The sequence below is a fragment of the Amblyomma americanum genome, chromosome 1 (genome assembly GCF_052857255.1).
Source record: "Amblyomma americanum isolate KBUSLIRL-KWMA chromosome 1, ASM5285725v1, whole genome shotgun sequence".
Taxonomy (NCBI): domain Eukaryota; kingdom Metazoa; phylum Arthropoda; class Arachnida; order Ixodida; family Ixodidae; genus Amblyomma; species Amblyomma americanum.
The window spans coordinates 422,951,948-422,975,710 of NC_135497.1; the positions used below are offsets into that span (position 1 = coordinate 422,951,948).

Below are 23,763 nucleotides of genomic sequence, written 5' to 3' on the forward strand. Positions count from 1 at the left end.
GGTCCAGTGGTCATAGGATGGCTCAAGTTCGCGATACAACTGAAAATGGGCTGCTGTCTTTGGTTCTTTTTACCCAGGCAGCTAATATATAAGCTGATATACTATAAGCTTATATATGAGCTGCCTGCGTAAAAAAAAACCAAAGACAGCAGAACTGATTCAAGATGCCGAGGGAAATTTAGCGGGAGACGGCGCTGTGAAATACATTACATCAGTATAGCCGAGTCATTTAGGAGCTACGATAGGGTAATCTCCAACAGCGTAATGGAAAGGAGTAGAACTTCACAACGTGGCTGGAAAAAGTGAGAGGAAAATATTCCTAAATGCACAACCGCATGGGGTAGACAAAATTCCAGTCAAGCTAATTAACTCAGTCCAAGCAGCAAGCAAGCGTTGTTAATATCATTGGAAACAGTCATGAAATGAGCAAAATCAGCGCAGCTGGAGACACAGTAAAACGAATTTCAACGAGGCTGTTTGGTGGGCGTGTCATTATTCCGTCACTGCACTGAAAACAAGCGTTGTTACGGGACAGGATGAAAGCTATGCGGGCGATCAGTGCAACTGATGTGGCGGAATGCAACCTGCGGCTTCCCTGTTGGTCGATGCGATCGGACGCAGAGCTGCGTAGTGCCTGTCGTAACTTCTCCTTTCCCGCTCTCCGGTTCTCCGGAGCGCGCCCTGTCACTGGCCGCTTTCACGCTCCCTTGCTCTCCTACTTCGTTCCGCGTTTCCTTTTCGCTTCATCTGTCGCTCTCGCGCTTTCCAGACCACGATGCCTCGCCACAGGGCACTCTAATGCTTCACTCATTAATAAGAAAACACATGGCACGAGACAAGCGCCTGTCTCGTGTTTGCTTATTTTTTTTAAGCGAAATTTATTGCCCCAGGGCATCAATGATGGGTGAAGGTGTGATGAATGATGTAGTAGAGATTAAATGAATGGAAAAAGGTTAGCTGATTTGATGAAGTCCAGTAGAGAACGGTGATGTGGTCCCTACGTCCAGGCAATGTATGAAGCAGGGTTGCTTGGTGAAAGGCCTGCTACCATCAGATGCCGTATCCTTGTATGCTTGAGAGCTGGGCAGTCCCACAGTAAGTGGTGTATGTCGGCCTCAATGTCCTCGTGTTTACATACCGGACACCCTGGCTGAGGAAAAAAATCTCGGTACTGAGTCCATTTCCGAGTGACGGTTGGTGTGAGGACAACCCCGACCCGGATCCTCCTAAGCGCAACCTCCTCTGCACGGGTAAGACCGCGGGGGAGGGTTACCGCACACGGAGGGATGAGAGCACGTGTGCGGCGCCGGAGGAGTTCCTTTATTGATGAAAGGAGGGTAAAGTTGTCCAAATGAAGGAGCCGAGGCGGTTATGAGTTTGTATTCGCAAGGCGGGTCGCTAAATCTGCCTGGCTTTGATAGGTTAGCAGATCCCGTGGGACCCACTCAATACGTACTGGCTGCGGGATGCGTGCCGCGAGCCGGTGGATGTCCTGGCATATCGTTGGACAGCGGCTAACACGTCGTAGCAACCGGGCAACTTGAAGGGCGTCAGTGCGGATGACAACGCGGGCCGCAGGGAGCATAGTTATGTCGGCCACGGAGCAGAGTGCTTCTTAAACTGCAACGAGCTCAGCACAAAAGGACGAAGGTGTTCCGTAAGCTGAAACCAAGAGTTTTGATTCAAGGCAGGTCTGCACGGGCAGTAGATAGCTGCTGTTGCTTCGCAGTCTTGTATGCTTGCGTCTACATAGACAACAATGGATCCTTCAGGCAGGCTAGCATCTTCCTCAAATTTCTGGCGAAGCAACGATGCCGAATGAGCAGATGTTGGCCGGCGATTATCTGTTGGCTTGTTGTCGCTGAGCTGTACAAACTTCCATGGGGGAAGAACTGGCGTTGGCGGCTGAAGAATGGAGTGTGACGTTGCATAAGTCCTCAGTGCATGCATGGAGTGCGATAGACTGGCCTTAAGGCTGCTCGCTTCACGGCGCTGCTGCACCAGCTCATCAATGGTATTGAGCTGCGCATTCTCTTGTAAAGCTATGACCGGTGTGATGCGTGGAAGGCACGTAATGGTCCTCATAGTCTCTCGGTTCACGGCTTCAAGGCGATCCCATTGGGCTCTTTTAAGGTAAGATGTTGAAACTGGGCTTGATAAACAATACGTGGCTGCAGAACTGCCCTCACCAATTGCCGTGCAACGAACGATCCTGCGCCACCAGTTTTAGGAGTAATTCTTCTAATCATACCCAAAGGCTGAATAGCTTGCCTTTTTGCCTGAGACAGCCATGCAGTCGCTGATCCTGATTGGTGAATCATTAAGCCAGGGACTTTTAGACTCGGACTTTCCCGTAGTGGGGTGCCTGATAGACAAAGACGGATTGGACTTGCAGCAAGTTTACGGCGCCCCCAGCGGTTGGCGACTGACGTGTATGTTGTTTTATGCACCGATAGCTGAAGTTCGATGGATGATGCGTAATGAGAGGTAACATCCAAGGCAGATTGAAGGGCAGCTAGCCTCCTGAGTACGGAGACCTTGGGGAGTACTCAACACCGTGATGTTGTCAGCGTACTCAAGAAAATTTATGTCACGGATGTCATGTAAGCGCCAAGCCAGCGGGATGAAAGCAATATTAAATAACGTCGGCGACAATACTGATCCCTGGGGCACGCCGCAGAGAGGAACAAATGAACCGACCGCTTCGCCGCTGAGGCGCACTGCAAATTTTCTGCCTTCCAAAAATGATTCGACAAAACTACGCACTCTCAGAGGGAGATGAAGCATGTCAATAGAATTCAGAATGGCCGCATGACTGATGCTGTCATATGCTTTTTCAACGTGCATTGCTAAAACGGTAGGCACATTGCGGCACCGGGTAGATGACAAAACTGCAGATGCCAACACAGCCAGCCCGTCCTCCCTACCAATATATGGACGAAAGGCGATTTGTGCTGGGTGATAAAAACCGTGCTGCTCTAACCACCATGCCAATTGTGTGGCTAGCATTTTCTCCGCCAGCTTGCACAGGGTAGGAGTTAAGGAGATAGGTCGCAAGTTGGCAAGGTCCGTCGGAGGCTTTCCTGGTTTCGGTATATGAATCATGACAGCGGATTTCCAGCTCTCGGGCACTACGCCATCCAACCATACTTTGTTTATCGTGTCTAGTAGTTGGAGGAGTGCAGCGCTACTCAGGTTCTTGTACACCTCGTACTGAATATTGTCCGGGCCGGGCGCTGTTTTCCGTTTCGCATCATCTATTGCAGCCAGCAACTCAGGCATAGAGAATGGACACGCAATTCCATCTACGTCGACATCAGACGGCATTTGATATACATGCGCTGGGATGCCTGCCACATTTAAACTGGCGGATGGAGAAGGCACAGCATCGTATTTCGGGAAAAACTTTCGCGCTGCTTCTTTGGCGAAATCATCTGGCGACAAGTTAGCCGCGAAGCATGCGGTTGCTGCTGCGTCAGTCGAACAACGTACGTTTTCAGCGCAGTAACAAAATAAAAATGAATGAATGTTTCCCATAAAAGCAAATGAGATGGGATCAACGTAATATCCGTCCGATCGATTAAGATCACTTCGGTTACATACAGGCTGCGAATGCAGGCAGTGAAATTAAAAATGGAGACATGAATAGACGGTACTGAGAGAACTCACTGAAATACTGAAAGAACTCACAATGGGTTAAGAAGCGGCGCTTGCCGAGTGAATAGAAATAACTAGGGCGGAACACAGGCCTCCGTGCTTAGTAGGTGCGTGCGAATATTCGAAAATTTCTAATAGCGAATCAAATATCCCCCTATTGGATTATTGCAACAAATTAAATATTCTGTGCTCAAAAATATTCGAAACGAATCGAATATGTTTTTAACTTTTCAAATACTTTTCAAACGCCCGCCGTATTTTTCTTTGTTGCTTGTTCCAAAACCGGAGCCCACACCGACGCAGCGTACCATCCAGCCGCGATCAGTATGCGCAGGGCGAAGGGCTCAGCGCCACGATGCGGTCCATTCGTGTGGGCGGCGTTCATACATGACCTCCAAGACTGGACGACGCGGGAGGCTCGGACAAGTTCGGCAGACACTGCTTTGATGCCCGATCTCGGAGGCAATGGCTCTGTGACATTCCGTGTGTGCTACGAGGATCCACGTTCGACGGCGCGGCGTAGACGGAGACCCGTGACAACGGCATCATCAATTACCCAGCCATGCTCTTTGAGTGACGACCAGAACAACCGGACCCGCCGCCGCCCCGGGGAAACAGGCTTTATCCTCCCCAATTTCCGGGCACATTCCAGGACAAGGGAGCTGTCAGCGGGCCAGAGCGCGCCGTACCACAGCCGACGCTATGCGCTACCGCGAAGACAACATTCTTTCCCTCCCCCCCCCCCCCCTTTGTCGTGGGCTATCGCCGGGAAGGCACCCACAGCTTCCCAGAAGGGCCGTGACGGACACCTGTCATGGCGGACAGGCAGTACTCGCCAAGAATGTGGAAAGACAGGCGCTAGTGAATTAGCTCCGAAGAGAGAGCCTGTGTATACTCTCACTTGAGAGAGAGTGGTGGCGTTTTTGTTGTTTATTTAGTTTGTATTGTTAACAGACTCTGGGTTCGAGGCTAAGCCCAACCCAAGGGGGTTGTCCCCATCTCGCATGTTATTTTGGATTGGAGAATTGATGCTTTGGGCGGGCCACTGGAAATGACCGCCCTTAGTCCTTTGTTAATCAAGTGCTTAAAAGCACATGTAAACGGATGCAGTCCAGTCTGAGCTGGGGCTCCATGCTTAGCATGTAATGTGATGCTACTTAGGCACTAACCTGCCCGGTCGATGAGTAAAGTAGTGCAAGGTTTGTTCTTTTGTAAATTCAGTTCTGCTTTTTCCAGTTTAACTCTCTGTATATGTATGTTGTAAAATTATGCTCGGCTGTCATCATCTACAAGCTCGCCTCCTGTTCATCTTCCAAGCCGAACGACACTAGAGGAAGGGTTTGTGAACCATCCTCGAAGAAACGGACGACTATTGAAATTCTACTGCATACACGCTCAGGACGACATCGTTCGCCAAGAGGGCCTTCAGCGCCGAAGCCCGACGGCGTGCAGCTTCTGCCAGCAACCGCTCGAGCCCAACTCCGGAGCCACTCCATCGCCCCCATGAAGTCGTCGGCACGTAAGCTCGGACGCCCCAGCCTCTGATGTATAATCTTAATCATGTGTAATTATTGAATATACCTGTTTGTTTAAACTGAGCCATACGGTGTCTCTTTGCCTCTCCGTCCCGTGTGGACCTGCGCATTATGGGGGTCATGACAGCTCATACGTAAGCTGTCGCCCGTCTGATGTCCTGAGGTGTGGCTCTAGTTTGTTTTCTTTCGCCATCAGTATCAAAAGGCAATATTCATATGCGTATAACTTGACGGTCATAGAGTTAACATACTGATCTCGTGTTGCCAGCCCTTAGTGGAGATTAGTGCTGCGTCTTTTAACAGCTATCGATTCAGCTCCATAACTTACAGCATCGTGCCGTAGCGCTGCCGCTGGCACTTAAATGTTTCGTACGATTGCTCATTTTGTACGAGTATTCGCGCAGAGAATATCAATAAAAAAATTCGATTCGTATTCGCTTCGGTTCTATCACTGTTCGATTCCTATTGGATTCGTCTTTTGGCTACACTATTCGTATGCGATTCGGTAGCGATGCTACGCTAACCGTCTTCAATTCGGTTTGTAAAAAGTACTATTCACACATTCCTAGTACCATGTGGACTTCCTGGACATACGCGGTGCGTACAACGACGTAAATAGGGAGCTCCTATTGAGCATACTCAAAGATGAAGAAATCGGTCGTGATATAATAGAATTGCTGAAGGAAATATATCGAGATAATGAAGTTGAAGTTGCACGTGAAGGGATAAGAGAGTGCGACAACAGTTGATGTGCAGAAACGATTACGGCAGGGTTGTCCTCTATCACCGCTAATGTTCATAATTTATATGATAAATATGGAAAGATGATTACAAGAAAGTAATCTAGGTTATAATCTCCCGTACAGATGTGGCGGAACGGTCGTGAAGCAGTGGCTCCCGGTTCTAGTGCACGCTGACGATATTGCACTATTTGCTGATAGCTACGAGGATTTACACCGTTTAATACCTGTGGAGACGAGTATATGCTGTAGGCTTTACTTTTAGCGCAGTTAAATCAGGGCGGATGATATTCAACGATTCCGCTGATCAGCTGCTTAGAATACAAAGGCCATGCGGCACTCAGGGCGGCAGGATACAAATATCTCCGGGTATATATGGGTGAACGAACGACAGATATGCATGAAAAAACACTAAAATACTACTAGCGTGAAAGGGCGAGGAGATATCGCGATAATGAAGCATACAGCATTATGGGGGTGAAGTACTGGGAAGTACTTGTAAAGGAACAATAGCTTACTTTTCGGAATGCAGTTATATGCCTAGGGGCAGAAATTCAGTCCGGGCTGGAAAAATCAGACAGCTGCTGGAAGATTAGCACTAGGTGCCCGCGGGAAAACCACCAACGAGGCAGTACAGGGGGATACGGGCCGGGCATCGTTCGAAGCACGGGAAGCTCAGAGTAAAATACTATATACGAAGAACGCCTGACGAAATTGGACGATAACAGGTGGGCAGCTAATGTAATTAAATACCTATACGGAGAGAGCGTTGACACACACTGGCGGATAAGAATCAGGAAGCTAACCAGTAAGTATGCCAGACACGAGGAATGAGAGAGAAAGAGCATTAAACGACAAATTAAAAACGCGGAAGGTAAAAATTGGATAGATTCAATGAAAAAAAAAAGCAGACTCTGTCTAGAAAAATGGACAAAGCAAATATGGAAGGAATCGTTCTATTATAATGCACGAGGCAGCGCCCTACTCTTTCAGCTAGAAAAAGAAATTTATCGAAGGTGATTACAATGTACAGAGTGTGGTAATTGCGCAGAAGCAATCGAACATATTTTATTAGAATGCGGCAGTATACATCCAGACGAACGTACAGGCACAGTCATTCTCCATGAAGCCCTAAGGTTTAGATATAAAGAAGGTAATGTGAATGACAGTGCGGTAGACGTCAGCAAAGAGCGATTAGAAGAGCGGTGGCTCAAAAGCAGGGCAGTATACCGTAAGGGCACAAGTTCGGGATTAAAAATTGGTGAAACGAAAAGTCAATAGAATTTGTATTTAAAGAAAAATGGCGAATTTGTAGATAATACCCTTAAGTTATACACACTGGTTAGAGAATTATAAAGAAAAAGAAATGGAGGCATCTGCCGATACCACTTTTCAAAGGTGACAATCCACCCATACAGGGACGATTTATGCCGCAAAAAAATTCCAATCCGGTCCCCATTACTTCACCAGAGGACTCAGCGAACCCGGGCCGAGCCTAAAGCTCAGCCCGTGTGCCAGGGCACCTGCCCGGGGAGCGCACACTGGTCCCTTAAAGGTGCACTAAAGAGGAATCTGAACTCTCTTTTTACCGCGGGAACTCTATCTACACGTTCCGAGCATTCATAGAAACTTCGAATTATAGTTCTGTGCGGCCGATTTTCCTAATTTAAATCGGATTAAACGTCCCGGCTCCCTCTTTTTCTCTTTTTAACTCAACGCTGAAGATAGGAGGAGTCAACGACGCGGGGAGCGCCTTTCAGCGAGTCCCGTGGCGGCTTACCGCTCTGCCATCGGCGGAGTAATAGGTAAATCAAAGAGCCCACGCGTATTTTTATTTCCGTCAGCCTAATTTGTGGCTACGTTGTCTGCGACTGAATCTATTTATACACAGAAACCTAAAGAACAAAATAAAAGCGAAAGAGAAGCCGCCACGAGACTGGCTGAAAGGCAGTCCACGCGTTGGTTGACTCCTCCTAACTTCAGCGTTGAGTTAAAAAAAAAAAAGGCGGGAGCCGGGACGTTTAATCCTATTTAAATTAGGGAAATAGGCCGCAGACGGTAATAATTCGACGTTTCTAAGAATGCGCAGAACGTGTAGATGGAGTCCCCGCGGTAAAAAGACGAGTTAAGATTCCTCTTTAGTGCACCTTTAAAAGCAGCCTCCGAAAAGGTATGACTGAAAACCGCGCCGATGACAGCCGATGAGCGCGAACGAAGCGTCGATTCGTGGCGCTTCCAGCGTGCACCGATACTGTACCTGCTGCAGTGGACGCCAGGAGGAGGCACTCACCGGCGGAGGTGACGCTAACGTGGTCGACGCCCCGGTCCTCGACGCAGATGCTCCGCATAAGGTCGCCCACCGTGCTGCCCAGCGGCCGGAGCGTGAAGCGACACCGGTCGCGCCGGGAAGGCAGCGGAACCGTGATCTCCGGGAGGCCGTCCTTGTACACCACCGTTACCTCTGCGCACAGGGGCTGCTGAGCACGGTCTCATCGCACAACCAGTTAACCCTCCTGCGTGGCCATGCAGTCTCTCCCGCCGGAAGTTCGCTCTATCCTCCCACCCGCTCCTTTGAAGAGAGAGGAAAGCTAAACGGGTGTGGGCAACGAGAGAGAATGGACGCAACGCGGTGGCACCCAGCAGCAAAATCAGCGGAACAGATGCAGTGAAAACGAGACATAACTAGAGGTTGGACTTTTCGGTTTAAACCGAGAAAAAAAATACCGATAAAAGTACGCCGAACTCAGTTTTTTTATATTCCGTTTTAACCGGAAAAGCTCAGTATTCATAGCTAGTTGGCATACTTAGCCGGCTGTCCAGTGCGTGTTACACCCAGTCAGAGTTGAAACCAACCAAGTAGGGAAGGGAGGGGCGTGATGCAACTATGGCATTATTGGATAAGCAGTCTTCAGCCGTGCGATGTGAGGTACTGCATGCTCCGCTAGCTACACGCCTCCTCTGCATGGAGACTGCAAGCAGACCTCCTCGCCACCTGCTGGCCAAGCACTGTTTGTTCACAATCAGCGTCCGCTTAGAGTAGTTAAGCAGGTTTATCAACTGCATGTAGGTCACTGAGACGAAACTGTGTATGGGCGTACCGAAAAAGTATCACGTTCTGACTACCACGACGGTTCAGCGAGAGTTCCATCGCTGCCATCAACACGCAGACCACGTGATGCCTCGTCCTCTCGCTCAACCCAGCACGACGACCTAACCATAACATGTCAAACTAGTTCCAGTAAGCTTCCACTTGCGTTTTTGTCTGCCGGCTATCTCATTTAAATAGTGTTACCTTTTTAATGATGACAGCAATTCCTTTCATAAGCACAGCTGCAAGCACTACACCATTTGCGCACCAATTACTAGCACATAAAAAGTTCATGCTGACACAAAGAGTGACTTTTGACTGCTCAGGATTGACACATCAACTCACCGAAAAATCAGTAATTCATTCGTCGAAAATAATACGCGCAAAACAAACAAACAAACAAACAAACAAGACTTTTATTGTGAAATAAACGCCGAAAAAAAATCTGTCCAAGTCCAACCCATAGATATAGCCACCGGACAGGAAAACTAAGAGCTAAAAGAAGCAATGCATTTCAGTGCTTCGAATGTTAATGACGACGAAAGGCTACATGTTTTACTCTCCACACCCATTTGCCGTGTCCATCCGCTATCCTCCTCCATGTGGCCACGAGCAAAAGCCGGGATTCGGAGCAGAGCTCCAGTTATTAAATGTTACTCCAGGCCATTCTGACGAGCTTGCTAACACTGGCACTGGAACTGCAAAATGCCTGAAACTGCATTCTGGAATAAACACCGAAAAAAATTCCCCAAATTCCAAACAATAAAACCGACAAGTCCAGCCCCTAGGTGTGTATGTGTCAACATTTAAATTAGCGCCCGTATAGATGAAACCAACGCGCGAAGGCACGGCAGAAGATAATTTGTCGGCGATGTGCGGTGGCGTCTGATGCACCGCGCAAAAGGAGCTTCGAGTCGCTCACCTCCGGTGATGGGAGCGGGTAGGCTCGAACTGTGGATGCCACACGCTGGTAGGCAGTGCCAGGGCTGCAGGCTCCATTCCTGCACAGACACAGTGCAGCTCGTCACTTTCTGCGGCACTGTTTCCTCCACCACTTATTAGAGCTTAAGCAAGAAAGAAAGAAAGAAGGAAAGAAAGAAAGAAAGAAAGAAGGAAAGAAACAAAGAAAGAAAGAAAGAAAGAAAGGAAGGTAGAAAGAAAGAAAGAAAGGAAGGAAGGAAGGAAGGAAGGAAGGAAGGAAGAAAGAAAGGAAGAAAGGAAGGAAGAAACAAAGGAAGAAAGGAAGAAAGAAGGAAAGAAAGGAAGGTAGAAAGAAAGAAAGGAAGCAAGGAAGGAAGGAAGGAAGGAAGGAAGAAAGAAAGGAAGAAAGAAGGAAAGAAAGGAAAATAGAAAGAAAGAAGGAAAGAAAGGAAGGTAGAAAGAAAGAAAGGAAGAAAGGAAAAAAGAAAGAAAGAAAGGAAGGTAGAAAGAAAGAAGGAAAGAAAGTAAGGTAGAAAGAAAGAAAGAAAGAAAGAAAGAAAGGAAAAAAGAAAGAAAGAAAGGAAGAAGGAAAGAAAGGAAGAAAGAAAGAAAGAAGGAAAGAAAGGAAGGTAGAAAGAAAGAAAGGAAGGAAGGAAGAAAGAAAGAAAGGAAGGAAGAAAGGAAGAAAGAAAGAAAGAAAGAAGGAAGGAAAGAAAGGAAGGTAGAAAGAAAGAAAGAAAGGAAGGAAGGAAGGAAAAGAAAGGAAGAAAGGAAGGAAGAAAGAAAGGAAGAAAGGAAGGAAGGAAGAAAGAAAGGAAGAAAGGAAAAAAGAAAGAAAGAAGGAAAGAAAGGAAGGAAGGAAGAAAGAAAGGAAGAAAGAAAGAAGGAAAGAAAGGAAGGTAGAAAGAAAGAAAGAAAGGAAGGAAGGAAGAAAGGAAGAAAGGAAGGAAGAAACAAAGGAAGAAAGAAAGAAGGAAAGAAAGGAAGGTAGAAAGAAAGAAAGAAAGGAAGGAAGGAAGAAAGGAAGAAAGGAAGGAAGAAACAAAGGAAGAAAGGAAGAAAGAAGGAAAGAAAGGAAGGTAGAAAGAAAGGAAGGAAGGTAGAAAGAAAGAAAGAAAGAAAGGAAGGAAGAAAGAAAGAAAGAAAGGTAGAAAGAAAGAAAGAAAAGAAGGAAGGTAGAAAGAAAGAAAGGAAGGAATGAAGGAAGAAAGAAAGAAAGAAGGAAAGAAACAAAGAAAGAAAGAAAGAAAGAAAGGAAGGTAGAAAGAAAGAAAGAAAGGAAGGAAGGAAGAAAGGAAGAAAGGAAGGAAGAAACAAAGGAAGAAAGGAAGAAAGAAGGAAAGAAAGGAAGGTAGAAAGAAAGAAAGGAAGCAAGGAAGGAAGGAAGGAAGAAAGAAAGAAAGGAAGAAAGAAGGAAAGAAAGGAAAATAGAAAGAAAGAAGGAAAGAAAGGAAGGTAGAAAGAAAGAAAGAAAGAAAGAAAGGAAAAAAGAAAGAAAGAAAGGAAGGTAGAAAGAAAGAAGGAAAGAAAGTAAGGTAGAAAGAAAGAAAGAAAGAAAGGAAGGAAGAAAGAAGGAAAGAAAGGAAGAAAGAAAGAAAGAAGGAAAGAAAGGAAGGTAGAAAGAAAGGAAGGAAGGAAGAAAGAAAGAAAGGAAGGAAGAAAGGAAGAAAGAAAGAAAGAAAGAAGGAAGGAAAGAAAGGAAGGTAGAAAGAAAGAAAGGAAGAAAGGAAGGAAGGAAGAAAGAAAGAAAGGAAGAAAGGAAGGAAGGAAGAAAGAAAGAAAGAAAGAAAGAAAGAAAGAAAGAAAGAAAGAACGAAAGAACGAATCGCACAACCGGGACACCGGCGAATAATTGGGGCGCTCGGAGTTTATGAATGCTCAGTGGAATCTAACACGCACCTTGTGGGACACGAACCAAGATTATCAGCTGGCGGTGCTTTACAGCCCACCTAGCAATAGTACTCTGAGATCAACTATACTATATTGAAAAAATTCAACCGACACACTTAGGACTGCTTGCGTGTGGGAATGTGAAACCATTACTGTACATGGGTGCATTGACACTCACCCGCCCACTCACCCCCTCCCCCAACCCACATACACATACACACGCACGCGCGCGCGCGCACACGCACGCACCCCCCCCCCCCTCACCCACCCCACACACACACACACACATGACACCACCTGAAGTGCTGTACGACGAACGGTTGCATCACAATTTTGAAACGAAAACTGGCTTTTGAGAAAAGGAAATGGCACAGTAACTGTCTGACATCTCGGTGGAGACCTCAACCGCACCTTAAGGGAAGAGGTCGAGAGTCTGAGAAGACATACAATTGAAGGTGCGCATGTCATCGGTTCGAATACTCAGTTCTCGACTTTGAGCAGAGGCACCTTTGTGCCACTCGGGAATTTTCTTTCCTTCAACAAAACAGGCGCAAAATGCAGCCAGTTGTCTTTTCCAAAATATGTTGTCAGGACTTGTTAGGACGCGCGCTAGGGTAAGCTTAAAGCAGCGGGTCGAGTCATCAGACGTTTCGCGCAAAGATTCAGCGTGAGGCATCGATTCTGCAGCTGTACAACCTTCGACCCTTACGACCTCGGGATGCCGAAGAAAAAGAGCGATTCAGAAATATACAACCTTTGTCCGTAAAGCTTCGAGACTGATTTATTTTCTTCTCTAGAAATGATTGCCTAAAACAAATGTTGGTGCGTATGTGTAGCGCCCTGTTTTCGGGCTAACCTGAGCTATTTATGTTAATTGCTGTGTCAGCCGCTAGATGGTACTACATGTAGAAAAATACGTTGCTACTAGTCGGTTGCGCATTCTACTGTGAGTGAATGTGGAAAGATGGATGTACACCTCGGGCAACGTGTAAACATAAAATTCTGTGTGAAGCTTGGCAAGACAGCTACATAGACATATGAGCTCCTTCGTGACGCTTACGGCAACGAGACATTATCGGGGGCGCGAGTTTTTGAGTGGCACAAGAGGTTCGTTTCGGGGAGAACGCCGGTGGAAGCCGATACAAGGCAGGGGCGCCCTTCAACCTCACGGCATGAAAACAACGTGGCTCGGATCAGGGAAATCATACAGCAAGACCGCCCCATTACAGACCGCATGCTATCAGATGTTCTCGACATTAGTAAGACAAAATGCCACCAAATTTTGCATGACAACTTGGGTAAACGAAAGCTGAATGTCAGACTTGTGCCGCACTCCCTCACACAGGACCAGAAGGACACGCGGGCATCAGTGAGCGCTGATTTGCTCTCCGAGGCAGAGAAGGATGCTGATTTCGTCGACAGCATCATTGCTGAAGACGAAACATGGTGTTTTCAATACGATCCTCAAACAAACAGGCAGGTGATACCTTGAGCTTGGCGCATGATAGCCTTGGTTGCTTATGCGCCATTAAACCCAACACAACAACAACAAACAGGCAGAGCGCCGAATGGCGGTCCACAAGCTCTCCGGCGTCGAAAAAGGTGCGGCGAAAGAAGACCAAAACAAATACGATGCTGATAGCTTTTTTTCGATGCCCGAGTTGTCATACACCACGAGTTCGTCCCGCAAGGGCAGACGGTGAACCAGGAATTTTATATCCGCGTGCTCCAACACATGCGTGATGCACTGCGACGCCGTCGCCCTGACTTGTGGGCATCTGGACATTGGAGCCTTCTCCACGGTAACGCAAGGCCGCACACTGCTCTCAGCGTGACAAAATTTCTCGCCAAGCACAGGATTACTGTACTTCCCCATCCGCCATACTCGCCTGACCTCTCCCCATGCGATTTTTTTTCTGTTTCCTCGTGTGAAGAGAGCCCTAAAAGGTATCTTGATGGGGAGCGTGGATGCTATTCAAGACGCCACGACAAAGGAGCTGAAAGCTCTGCCAAAAGAAACGTTTTCCAACTGTTTCCAAGACCTCAAGAAGCGTTGGAAGCTGTGTATAGACTGCAAGGGAGACTATTTCGAAGGGGAGCTGCACAAATGATTTCGATGCTAAACACATTTTTTTTAATGGGCTCAGTGTCGTAACTTTACGAACAAAGGTTGTACCAACAGTAAGCTTTACTAGCCGCTAATATACCTCCAGTCACAGAGCTACATAACGACTTGTTCGCGTGCCAGGTTGTAAAAGAGAAAAAAAAAACAAGAAAAAACGAGACCGTGTTTTTTTTTTTTTTTCGTCTGCGCTAGTAAGCGTGTCTTCCACGAATGGTCGTCTTGTAATCATACTCCTACGCGCTATCAGAAATGCAGCGGTTACACATGGGAGCCGGGTGACTCGCAGTGTCTTTAAAGAGATACCTTCATGGCTCGATGGTTAGTCCCAACTGACGTGAACTGAACGTGAATAAGGCTGAACCTTTCGTGGGTAAGAAGTATCGAAACTGCGTCATTAACTACAGGCTGGAGTATCCAAATTGAGTACTCGTTAGTTCGGGGCCGAGAACAGACTCAACTGAACAACGAAGTCCTTGCTCGCTATGCCGGGTGTTTTTTTAATCTGTAGAAATTTTATTTAGAAAGCCGTGGAAGGTACGGAAATGCGGTCTGTGCAGGTGGATTGTGCGGCATGGCGGACATTATGTCCATGGTAATAGGTAGTTAAAAGGTTGTTAGTTAACCATTAGTAACTAATTAAATTTCAAATCATAGGTTTCAGAGCACAATATTACATCCCAAAATAGGACGCCTTTAACACCCTAGGCGAACACTGTTTATGAAATTGTCGAATCGGCGTTGTGGTTCTAGATATCGAACGTGGAATTATGCGCTCAAAACGACCCGATACCACGGACGCCACTACAAGCCAAGGAGATTCTCAGTCACGAAAAAAGCATCCCCGCATTTTACATCATGAGACGCGCACCCAGCTGACTCGTAGCCTTCCTGGTTAGGAAGGCCACTTGACACGGCGTTGCCATGCAGGCGCATGCGACATGGGTCTTCCACTCCAGTCTTGCTGCTACCATAGCGGAGAAGGCAGTAACAGCTGTCGCTTGTCGCTTCACCCATAGTCAGCCGCGCCGATGCATTTCCGCTGCCACGCTGAACAGTGCGTCAGTCTCGTAATTCACTACCCAACACGGCAGCGTGTCTCTGGCGTCGAGCCTCCCTCTCTAGGTGGACGATTTGTCTCCGGTGAAGCAGAGGGGAACGGCGGTGATCGGCCCGACCCCCATGGAATGCTCTTTCGTTTTTGCAGCGAAAGCTATAATAACTTAGCCAAAAGAACCGAGCATGGGGGTATACAACGCCGCGGTCAATGTGACAGAGGATAATTTTTTGATTAAACGAAAGACGCAGTAACTGACTCACTACTCGCTGGACACCTCAACCACGCCTCGGGGGACGGGATGAAGGCGGGAGGAAGCTGCTGGGCGCGCCGGCAGCGGAGACTGTCCACGTACAAAGCGAGCCAGTTATGCGCTTTTACTCTGTTCAAAACCAAGAGAGCCGACTAAAAGCTTGTTTCCAGCTAGAGTTCGTGTTTTTCTCTCACGGCGAGGTTGCGGGGTCAACCGACACCGGGAGCAGGTTACGCGTCTTTCCTTTCCTCAGATCCAGCGGAGGGTCTGGACCGCACTCGGCCCTGTGGACTAAACTGCGAATAAGTCTGTGCTCGGAACTAGTTGTATACTGTCTAATTTGCTTCAAGCAAGCGGGCCCTGGACTATGCCGGGAAGGAAGGATTGAAAGGGTCATGATGCTGAATAGCGCTAAGAATCAGGTGTGCGTCTCTCGTCGCGCACAGCGCTTTCTAGTCGCGTCCTATACACTCCACCCACCTGAGACATGTCCCAGCCGCGCCAGCCGCGTTTTAAAACGAAATGTGATCACCTGCTAGTTCGTGTTGCCGGCCGTGCTTTCGCTGCAGGTTAAGCATACCTTAACCTTCCCGTATTTTTATTTTACTGTCCTTCAAACGCGTCTCCGCGGCGTTAAGTGCGGCTATACTACTTCTGGCGAAACTCGCGCGTTGGTTGCGGTACGAGCCCATTTTGCACGCATAATTCCACATCCGATATCCCGAATTACTACGCCGATTGAGGAAATTTGAAAACTGCAGGTTCTCCCACGATCTTGAATGCATCGGATTCCGCCATACAATATGACGCCCTAAAACTGAAAATGAAATATTGTATAAGTTAATAATAACAAACTAATCGTATTACAACTACCCCCTACCACGGACATAATAATGTTCGCCAAGCAGTACAACCCACCTGCAGAGACCGGACTGTCGTATCCTTTACGGCTTTTTAAAGAGAAATGTGTATAGATTAAAAAGAATACGGCACACAAGCTCGCTTGAATTACCGGTGCGTGTATGGCGCAGCAGCTGGCAAGCGTCAACAGAAAAAGGAGGTGCACGAATACCAGCGCTTCCTGCGTCCCCTCTCTCGCGCGACTAAAGAGGAGGCGTGGGCTGCGGAAGGCCGCCGTATACTCGTAGTAAGCCACGTCCTCGGAGAACCGCCGCGTCGGCGCCATTCGGCCTCGTGCAATGGGCGGTCGTGTTTGTCCTGGCACAGCGTGCTTCGCCCCCCGGGACTAGTGCTCATTGTTCGCCAGCGTTCAAGGCGCACAGGGCGAGTCGCTGCAGGCTACACCTGAGTGCGTTGCGCAGCATTTCTCGAAGCGGCTTTGCGTAGTCGTAAGGGCCCGCACTGAATCTCGGGATCCATCGCATGTTGTGCTCCATCATTTGATGGGTTCTGAGAAATCCCCTAGAAACTAGGAGCGAGTTTTACATAGTAGGAACCTCTCTCTCACACACACACACACACACACACACACACACACACACACACACACACACACACACACACACACACACACACACACACACACACACACACACACACACACACACACACACACACACACACACACACACACACACACACAAAAACTGTGATGACTTCCTCGCGGCCTACGTATCAGAGTTTGCGCCGAAGGGACCTGCCACTATCTGCAGACTGCACGGAAACTGTGGGAAGGTAACGGTACACAGGAACAGCTCCAAGAGAACTATGCAGGCATCTGAGGAGTCGTTGTAAGTGATTCAGACCAGCGTTGGATACGACGACGCACTTTCGTGTACAAAAGAGCACCGCGCAAGGAACACAGGTCCTTCCGTGGGCTCATCATGCACCGTTGGTTGTCGCCTACGGCGGGTGAGCGCAACACCCTCTCAATGCTAAGGCCTCTCCACCGGCCGCGTGACGTCACGCCAAGGGACCGTGCAGGCCCCGCGCTCCGCGATTTCAGCGCGCCGCGCCCGTCTGCACTATTCGGGTACTGCCGTACGTAGCTGCCTTATAAGTGATTCCTTCATTTTCATTTTTGTCGTTGCTGCAGAAAAGAAATTCGCTAGTTTGTGCGCGCCTTAGGCTATCATTTTATCTGCTTTATATATTTTTTTTATTGCAGAACACCTTATTGTCAAGAAAGTTCGAGCTGCTAATACAGTTTTTTATAATAAACAATTTAGCATACGGCCGCCAATTTCGCATTATTGGTCATTATAATAAAAAATTGATTAGTTAATTTCAATTAATCATCTAATTATTAGGTTCTATCACGTACATGATGTCTGCCGTGCGGTAAAATCCATCCGCACAGACCGCACATGCGTATATCTAGTTGTTAAAGTAGAAGTTCGTGAACATTGAAAAAAAAAACACCGTCTACTGCGCATTGTGTTAGTTTTATTCTGTATTGTGTTTTGCTTAAAGCTTTCACACACAGCAATAATGACACTCACAATAATGTTGCGCTGTTGAGTATTTGTACAGCTAATCTGACCCTTACAATAAAAAACGACGAGACACCAGCAATGAAGTGTGCGCAAAGCATTTTTATTGCTTGGGAATAAAACTTACTTCTTCTTAAGCGTTGCTGCTTTCCGGGCTGCGGCCTTCTGCTGCGCATTGTCTTGTATGGCATCATTTCTTAGTTTGCAAAAGTTGTTTAGAACAACGTTGGTTGCAACGCGTACTACCAAGCGCAGGAGAGTTTGTGCAGTGTGGCCATTTTCACATGTCTCAATGTCGTGTTCGTCCAGGAGGGAAATCGTCTGTGAAATCACGACACCACGTTGATTTCTACAGGAGAGAAAATCTTCCGCGGTTGCTCCAAAAGACAACTTCTCTGCAACTAGTTTAGTCATCAGTACCATGTGAACTGTGCATGGCTGGGGAAACTTCAGCCCTCCTCTCGACAGGTTAGCTATCATGGCAGTATTTTCCGCTTCGATCTCTCGATTTTCAATCACCAATGTGCTGAAGCAAGCAGAACATGAAAGCTTCTTTAAAGCAGCATGAGCAGCGTATCCTGCAATGTAGACAATAGCATCCATGTCAGAGTGGGCGTGTGTAATATCGTCGTCGCTGACAGCCACAGAAAAGTTGCATGGGACAAGATCCTCACTTACGTCTTCAAACTCTGTTTCCTCGCGTGGAAATGTCAAAAGTTTTTGAAGACGAAGCTTCTTCTCACATTCGTAGAGCTGACGCACGGAAATGTGGTACTGTGATCCTGCCAGCTGGCGGTAACGGCCGAACCGGTCTTCTAGCGCATCCGTCTGAAATTTGCCCAGCAGTACGTACTTGAAGTGAAGTTCTTCTAAGCAGTAGCGCGAGAGTTCTACCAGAGAATAGCATGTCAGTCGCAAAGCACTGTGAGTCTCTTTCGTCAGCGAGCCACTGGTGATGTTTATTCTTGCCCAAGCGTCCAACCAGTCCACAACGCCGCTCAGGAAAGCTAACTGTGTGTCATCAACAGACCTTACAGGGTCTTGCATGCTGTCCCTTAGCCTCTGGCCTTTGCAAGGGGTCTTAACATTGACTATTTGCCACCATGTGAGGATAACGTCAATGAAAAGAGCAGTCGACTCAGCTTGAGGAATCTTGAACGCGGAACCATGTGTCCTGAGGGCATTTGAAACAAACTGATTAATGACGTCGAGAGCGAGCTTTACATTTTGCCGCTCCATTGAGGTTGGATTCACGGCTTTTGCGTTCAGTCTGTAAGCAGCCTTCACAAGCGACGTCTTCTCTGAAGAATAAAGCTGCCGCACAGCTGCGAAAGAAGCAGCTTTCATACGAGGAGGCCCTTCGGGCATTGCTCCACTCAAGTCCATTTCAGGGAAATAGAGGCATGTTCCAGGGTTTTTCTGGTTAATCCAATTGTTCCTAATGCACTTCAAGAGATGCACAGGATCGACCACGTAGAAAAGAGGGCGAGCGTTATCGGCTGGATGGGGATAGACAATGCTCACCTGAGGACTTGTAGCAAATAACGACATCATCTTGCGGTTCAGAGCATTGTTGTCCGTTATCACAGCGATAATTTTGAGCCCCATTTTCTCAACATTAATGATTATGTTCTTAGCATGCTCGTGCAAAATTTCTGCGCTCAGTTTGCTCACAGGTAATATGTGAATGACGTCCTTGTTTGCAGAAAGGAGTGATTGTACCATGAACACATGGGCTGTTGTTGCTGGTTCCGTTGAATGAACCGACGATCCTACTATTGTGCCCCCTTTGTAGTCGAAGTATGGTTTTATGTGGATCTCATCGATCATCAGGGTCACTGTCTTCTCGTGGTCTTTCATTGATTTGACTCGTTCTCGGATGTAGGAGAGACAGTGCGGTTGATTTTGCTCCACAAGAGGGTCAGCTTTGTAATTTGAGCAAACACGGCGCAGTGTGGAAGGATGGGGCAGAATGATTCTTGATGCAGCTCTTGTGAAGTGATATGCGTGAGGAGAAATTGAATTCAAAATACTGGCGAATACCAGCAGCTCTGCGCTATACACATGCTGTTTCGCGAGGAGAAGCTCTATCTGCTCAACCAGAAATTTCAGCAAAGAAGACTGTTCTTTCGTCGTATCACTGTCCTCAATGAGGTCTGCAAGCAGTGAACCGACAAACTGCAATACTTTAGTATGTTTCGACTCTTTCGTCACCTCAGGTATATTATGCAAGCCTATCTCGAGTTCTTCTAGCAGCAAGGACAGGCTGGAGGTGTCGCATACTTGAGCTGGCAGAATCCTGCCTGAAGGAAGCGACAGAAGCTTCACTCCATTCAAGAAAACAGAAAGTGACAGATCAGGGAGAACTACCAAGGCGCATTTCACATTAGGTGAAGGATCATTCTCGATGAGAAGGAACCTAACGCACTGCTCATCGACAGAAACGGTCCAGAATTTCGTGTTGCAGATTCCAGGCAACTTAGATTTGAACTCCTCGTAAGATGAAACTTTGTTTCTTTTCTGTTCAAGCTCATTAGACTGAAGTGACTTCCTCATAGCCTCCTGCAAAGCAGCGTTTTCCCTTCTTGCTTTTTTCGTCTCTGGCGATTCACTCCGTCCAGGCGTTGAGGACAAGTATTTTGGGCAGTTTGGAAAAACAGAAGGCGCAGCATCAATCTTCAACTGTAGCCTGTCACGCTTCACCTCTATTATTTTCCCTGTCAGTTCATCTTGGTGTGACAACGTCGTAATGAAGTCGCCTGCGTGGAAGTGCAGTTCACACACCTGCACGAGAAAATGAAGCAAGGCCATTCGCCATGACTCTCCATTGCCTAAAACACTAAGTAAAAAGAGTCTGAATAGTGAACAGCTTTTACATATTTACACAGCTTTTACACAAGCCTTATGCACATCCACAGAACTAAATGCTTCCTGGACAATTCATACATAAGTGTAAGAAGTGATATCATTGCCTACAAAGACAGCATGCCTTTCCGGGAGCGACAGCTCACAACTAAGATAATTACCAGCGCCTATTAAGCAATATTTCAGAGTCTTACCCTCGAATGCTCTGTAGGTGTGAAATCCTTCCGTGGAATGGCTCGCAACCAGGCTTTTCTTCGTACTTCGTCTCTTGGGAAGCAATAAACACGTACTTTGGGACCATTCTGGTAGTTCCCGCGGCACCCGGGAACACAGCACCGGCCCATGTTTCACGAAGTTGCACTCGCTACACGGCAGGCAATCAGTTTCCCATTCGTGCGCTAGCACAGGTACGCACGCCACACAAGAAACGGCCACACGAAACAGACACAGCCGTGCGAGGAGCGAACGGAAATGCACCCAACGCCAGGCTGAAAGACTCAAGCAGCAGCTAGACGCTCACTGCAAGACTGCGTTCGTGTCTGTGCTTGCCCGGGCAAGCGCGAGCACATCGAGGGAGACAACCGAGCGGAGCGGAGCCGCGCTTGGTGAGCAGCCTGACCGGACACTTGGCGTGACGTAGCGCGTGTGGAAAGGAGGGCCTGGAGAGGCCTGAAGAAAGTATTTAGAGGGTGTTGGTGAGCGCCGCGCAACCATGTGGCGAGGAGGCAGGCGACGCTGCCAAGCTACTCAAGGCGCACGACTACGCTTCAATACGCAGACGCCTCGGGGGAAAAGGCTAGGGCAAAAAAAGAAAAGAAAAATCCTGGCTCGCCAGATTTCCCCACCGCCGCAGCCTGACAACACAGTTCGCACACGTACATGCAGCCGTTCGGAGATGCCGAGTTTTGGCATTCCTCGCGAATGATGGCTCCGGACCAATTACGGAAGGTGACTTGCCGACTGAAGCCGTGGCAAAAAGAAAAACATCCGTGCACTGCACCTCAGCGCGGCATGTCTGGATGCCCTATTTCGGAAAGAAATACTCTCGACTCGAGGAAGCCTACGCACAATTTTGCATGACCACACGCACATTCCAATATAACATACGGTCCCAGTACGTTGCACTGGCCGCCCACAAAACATTGCAGCCGTATGAGAGTCGACCGCGGAGCAGCCATTCAGAAAAGCACAATAATGAGAATGGAAGTTCAGTTTATTCATCGCCATCAGCCACGGACCATGTGCGCTGCAGGAAAAATGTACAGACCCGGGGATAACATTACGGAGCACGCTTGGGCAACTAAACTCTCGTCACGCCTAACATAACAAAAATTGAAGTACTTAAGACACATGTCACCAAATGCCGCTGATGCGCTCCCGTGCGAACCCAAGCACCCATCACATCTTATGCACGGAATTCGTGAGAAATTTTCAAACGCGAAAGCGTGCTCCGCAATAATTTGGCCTCAAATGCACATACCTCCCACTGATCTTCAATCAGCCCCAGTCAATTTGTCCCGACCTCGTAGCACCACATGACCCCCGGCATCCCTCAACTATGCGTTCCTTAGGCTAGAGCTTATAATTTGTTGCCCGAAAATTACGTACACTCTCCTATCAAGTGCACTTCCCCCTTCAGGAGGCTTCACTGATGGGCTAGTTAGTTTTCAGCCATTGTATTAATCTCGTTTAGCGCAAAACACACACAAAACAAACGAAAGGAACACACGAGACGAAACACGGGCGGTGTGTTCCTTTCTTTCGTCTAGTGTGTGTTTTGCGCTAAATGAGATGAATATCATGGTTTCCTCCTCATTGATCTACAATATCACTAGACAGTTTTAGCTGTCCGTACGCAAGTGCTTGCGTACGCAAAGAGCTACGGCGCTGCGTGCGTTACGCTGTCTGCTCCGAAGTATAGTTTTAGCTGACCGTGCCGTAGCGTCCTTCAGTCGCACGTGGCGCCATCTAGTGACAAGAAGTCAAACCACATCAACGCTCGGTTGAAGAAAATTTCATCCGTGATTACTGATAACTAGTGTGAGTGCATTGGGAGCCTTTTTTGTTCCAAGAAGAAAAACTATGCAAACCGAAGAAAATGCAAGATCTGGCTAAAAGTTAGAAAACTGCTTCGCCAGGTGTCGTTGCTACGAGGAAAACACACTGAATATAGTTAGGCCTAGGAGCTTGAAGATCGCCAAATTATCTGAAAAACAGGGGCTAGTTATCGCTTATACCGCTACGTGTGGGCAAGATTAGGCGAAATAAAAGCGAACCGCTACCATTTGAGCGAGCTGTGGCGTCGAAGAATCCAGCGGCGACATGTATTTATTCCGAAGCGGTCGAGCAGGGCGCCGCCATCTTGTCAAAGTTAGCGTACGCAAGCCACGCAAGCGCCGCAACGCAAACTCCGCTGGCTACCGTACGCAAGGCTACCGTACGCAAGACGCAAGGCTTGCGCTTGCGTTCTGCGCATGCGCACTACCGTCCCCGCAAACTCCTCGCGTACGCTAACTCTTTGCGTACGCACAGCTAAAACTGTCTACTAACTGGAGTTCATAATGTTGTCCCCTTCATTTTCCGTCCCACGCTTCACCACGCTGCCTCTATTCATGCTTTTTCGTTAGCCTTCAGATTTCGTTTCCTCTGGTGAATACTTCACATCGACACACAGCTCTTATACAGGGTGATTTTTGTAAGCGTTTACATATTTTTTTTTCTAGAACTGTGAAAGATACGTTAGCTCAGTCTTTGCAGGCGGATTTTACAGCAAGGCAGACATTACGTACGTGATAGACCTTAATAATTAGACGAAAAATGAGGTAAAATTACCTAACTTTCTGATTTTTATCATTTTAGGGTGCAAGATTATAAAGCGAAATTGAGGGCCGTCAACACTGAACGCGAGCCCAGTTTTTAAATGTTCTTTGTCGGCAATGCGAATGTTCTTTATCGGCAATGCGGTTCGAAATATCGAATGCCGAAATTACGGATTTAAAGGCTCGTTGAGTGGACTTTACCGAGTTGCATATTTGTAAGATCGTGTCGCTGCGCGTAGTATCGTCGCCGAAAGCAAGTTATCTACTTGTACGTCATAAAATCTAACGGCGTCTGCGCGTCTGCATTTGCCGCATTAGAAATGCGAGCTACACCATCCTATAAAAATGCAACGCGGGCAAGCA

At 47.7% G+C, this 23,763-nt stretch overlaps 1 protein-coding gene across 2 annotated transcripts in view; it reads right to left on the reverse strand.

Annotated features, from left to right (window-relative positions):
- MCU (mitochondrial calcium uniporter) overlaps positions 1-23,763 on the reverse strand; it is a 398,794-nt gene that overhangs the window by 26,712 nt on the left and 348,319 nt on the right. The window contains exons 3-4 of one of the 2 annotated variants that reach the window (XM_077650350.1): positions 9,943-10,021; positions 8,223-8,393 (exon numbers count right to left, since the gene is read on the reverse strand). In XM_077650350.1, coding sequence (XP_077506476.1) covers positions 8,223-8,393; positions 9,943-10,021 — 250 coding nt within the window. The remainder of the gene's footprint in view (positions 1-8,222; positions 8,394-9,942; positions 10,022-23,763) is intronic. The other variant, XM_077650351.1, reaches the window with a different exon arrangement.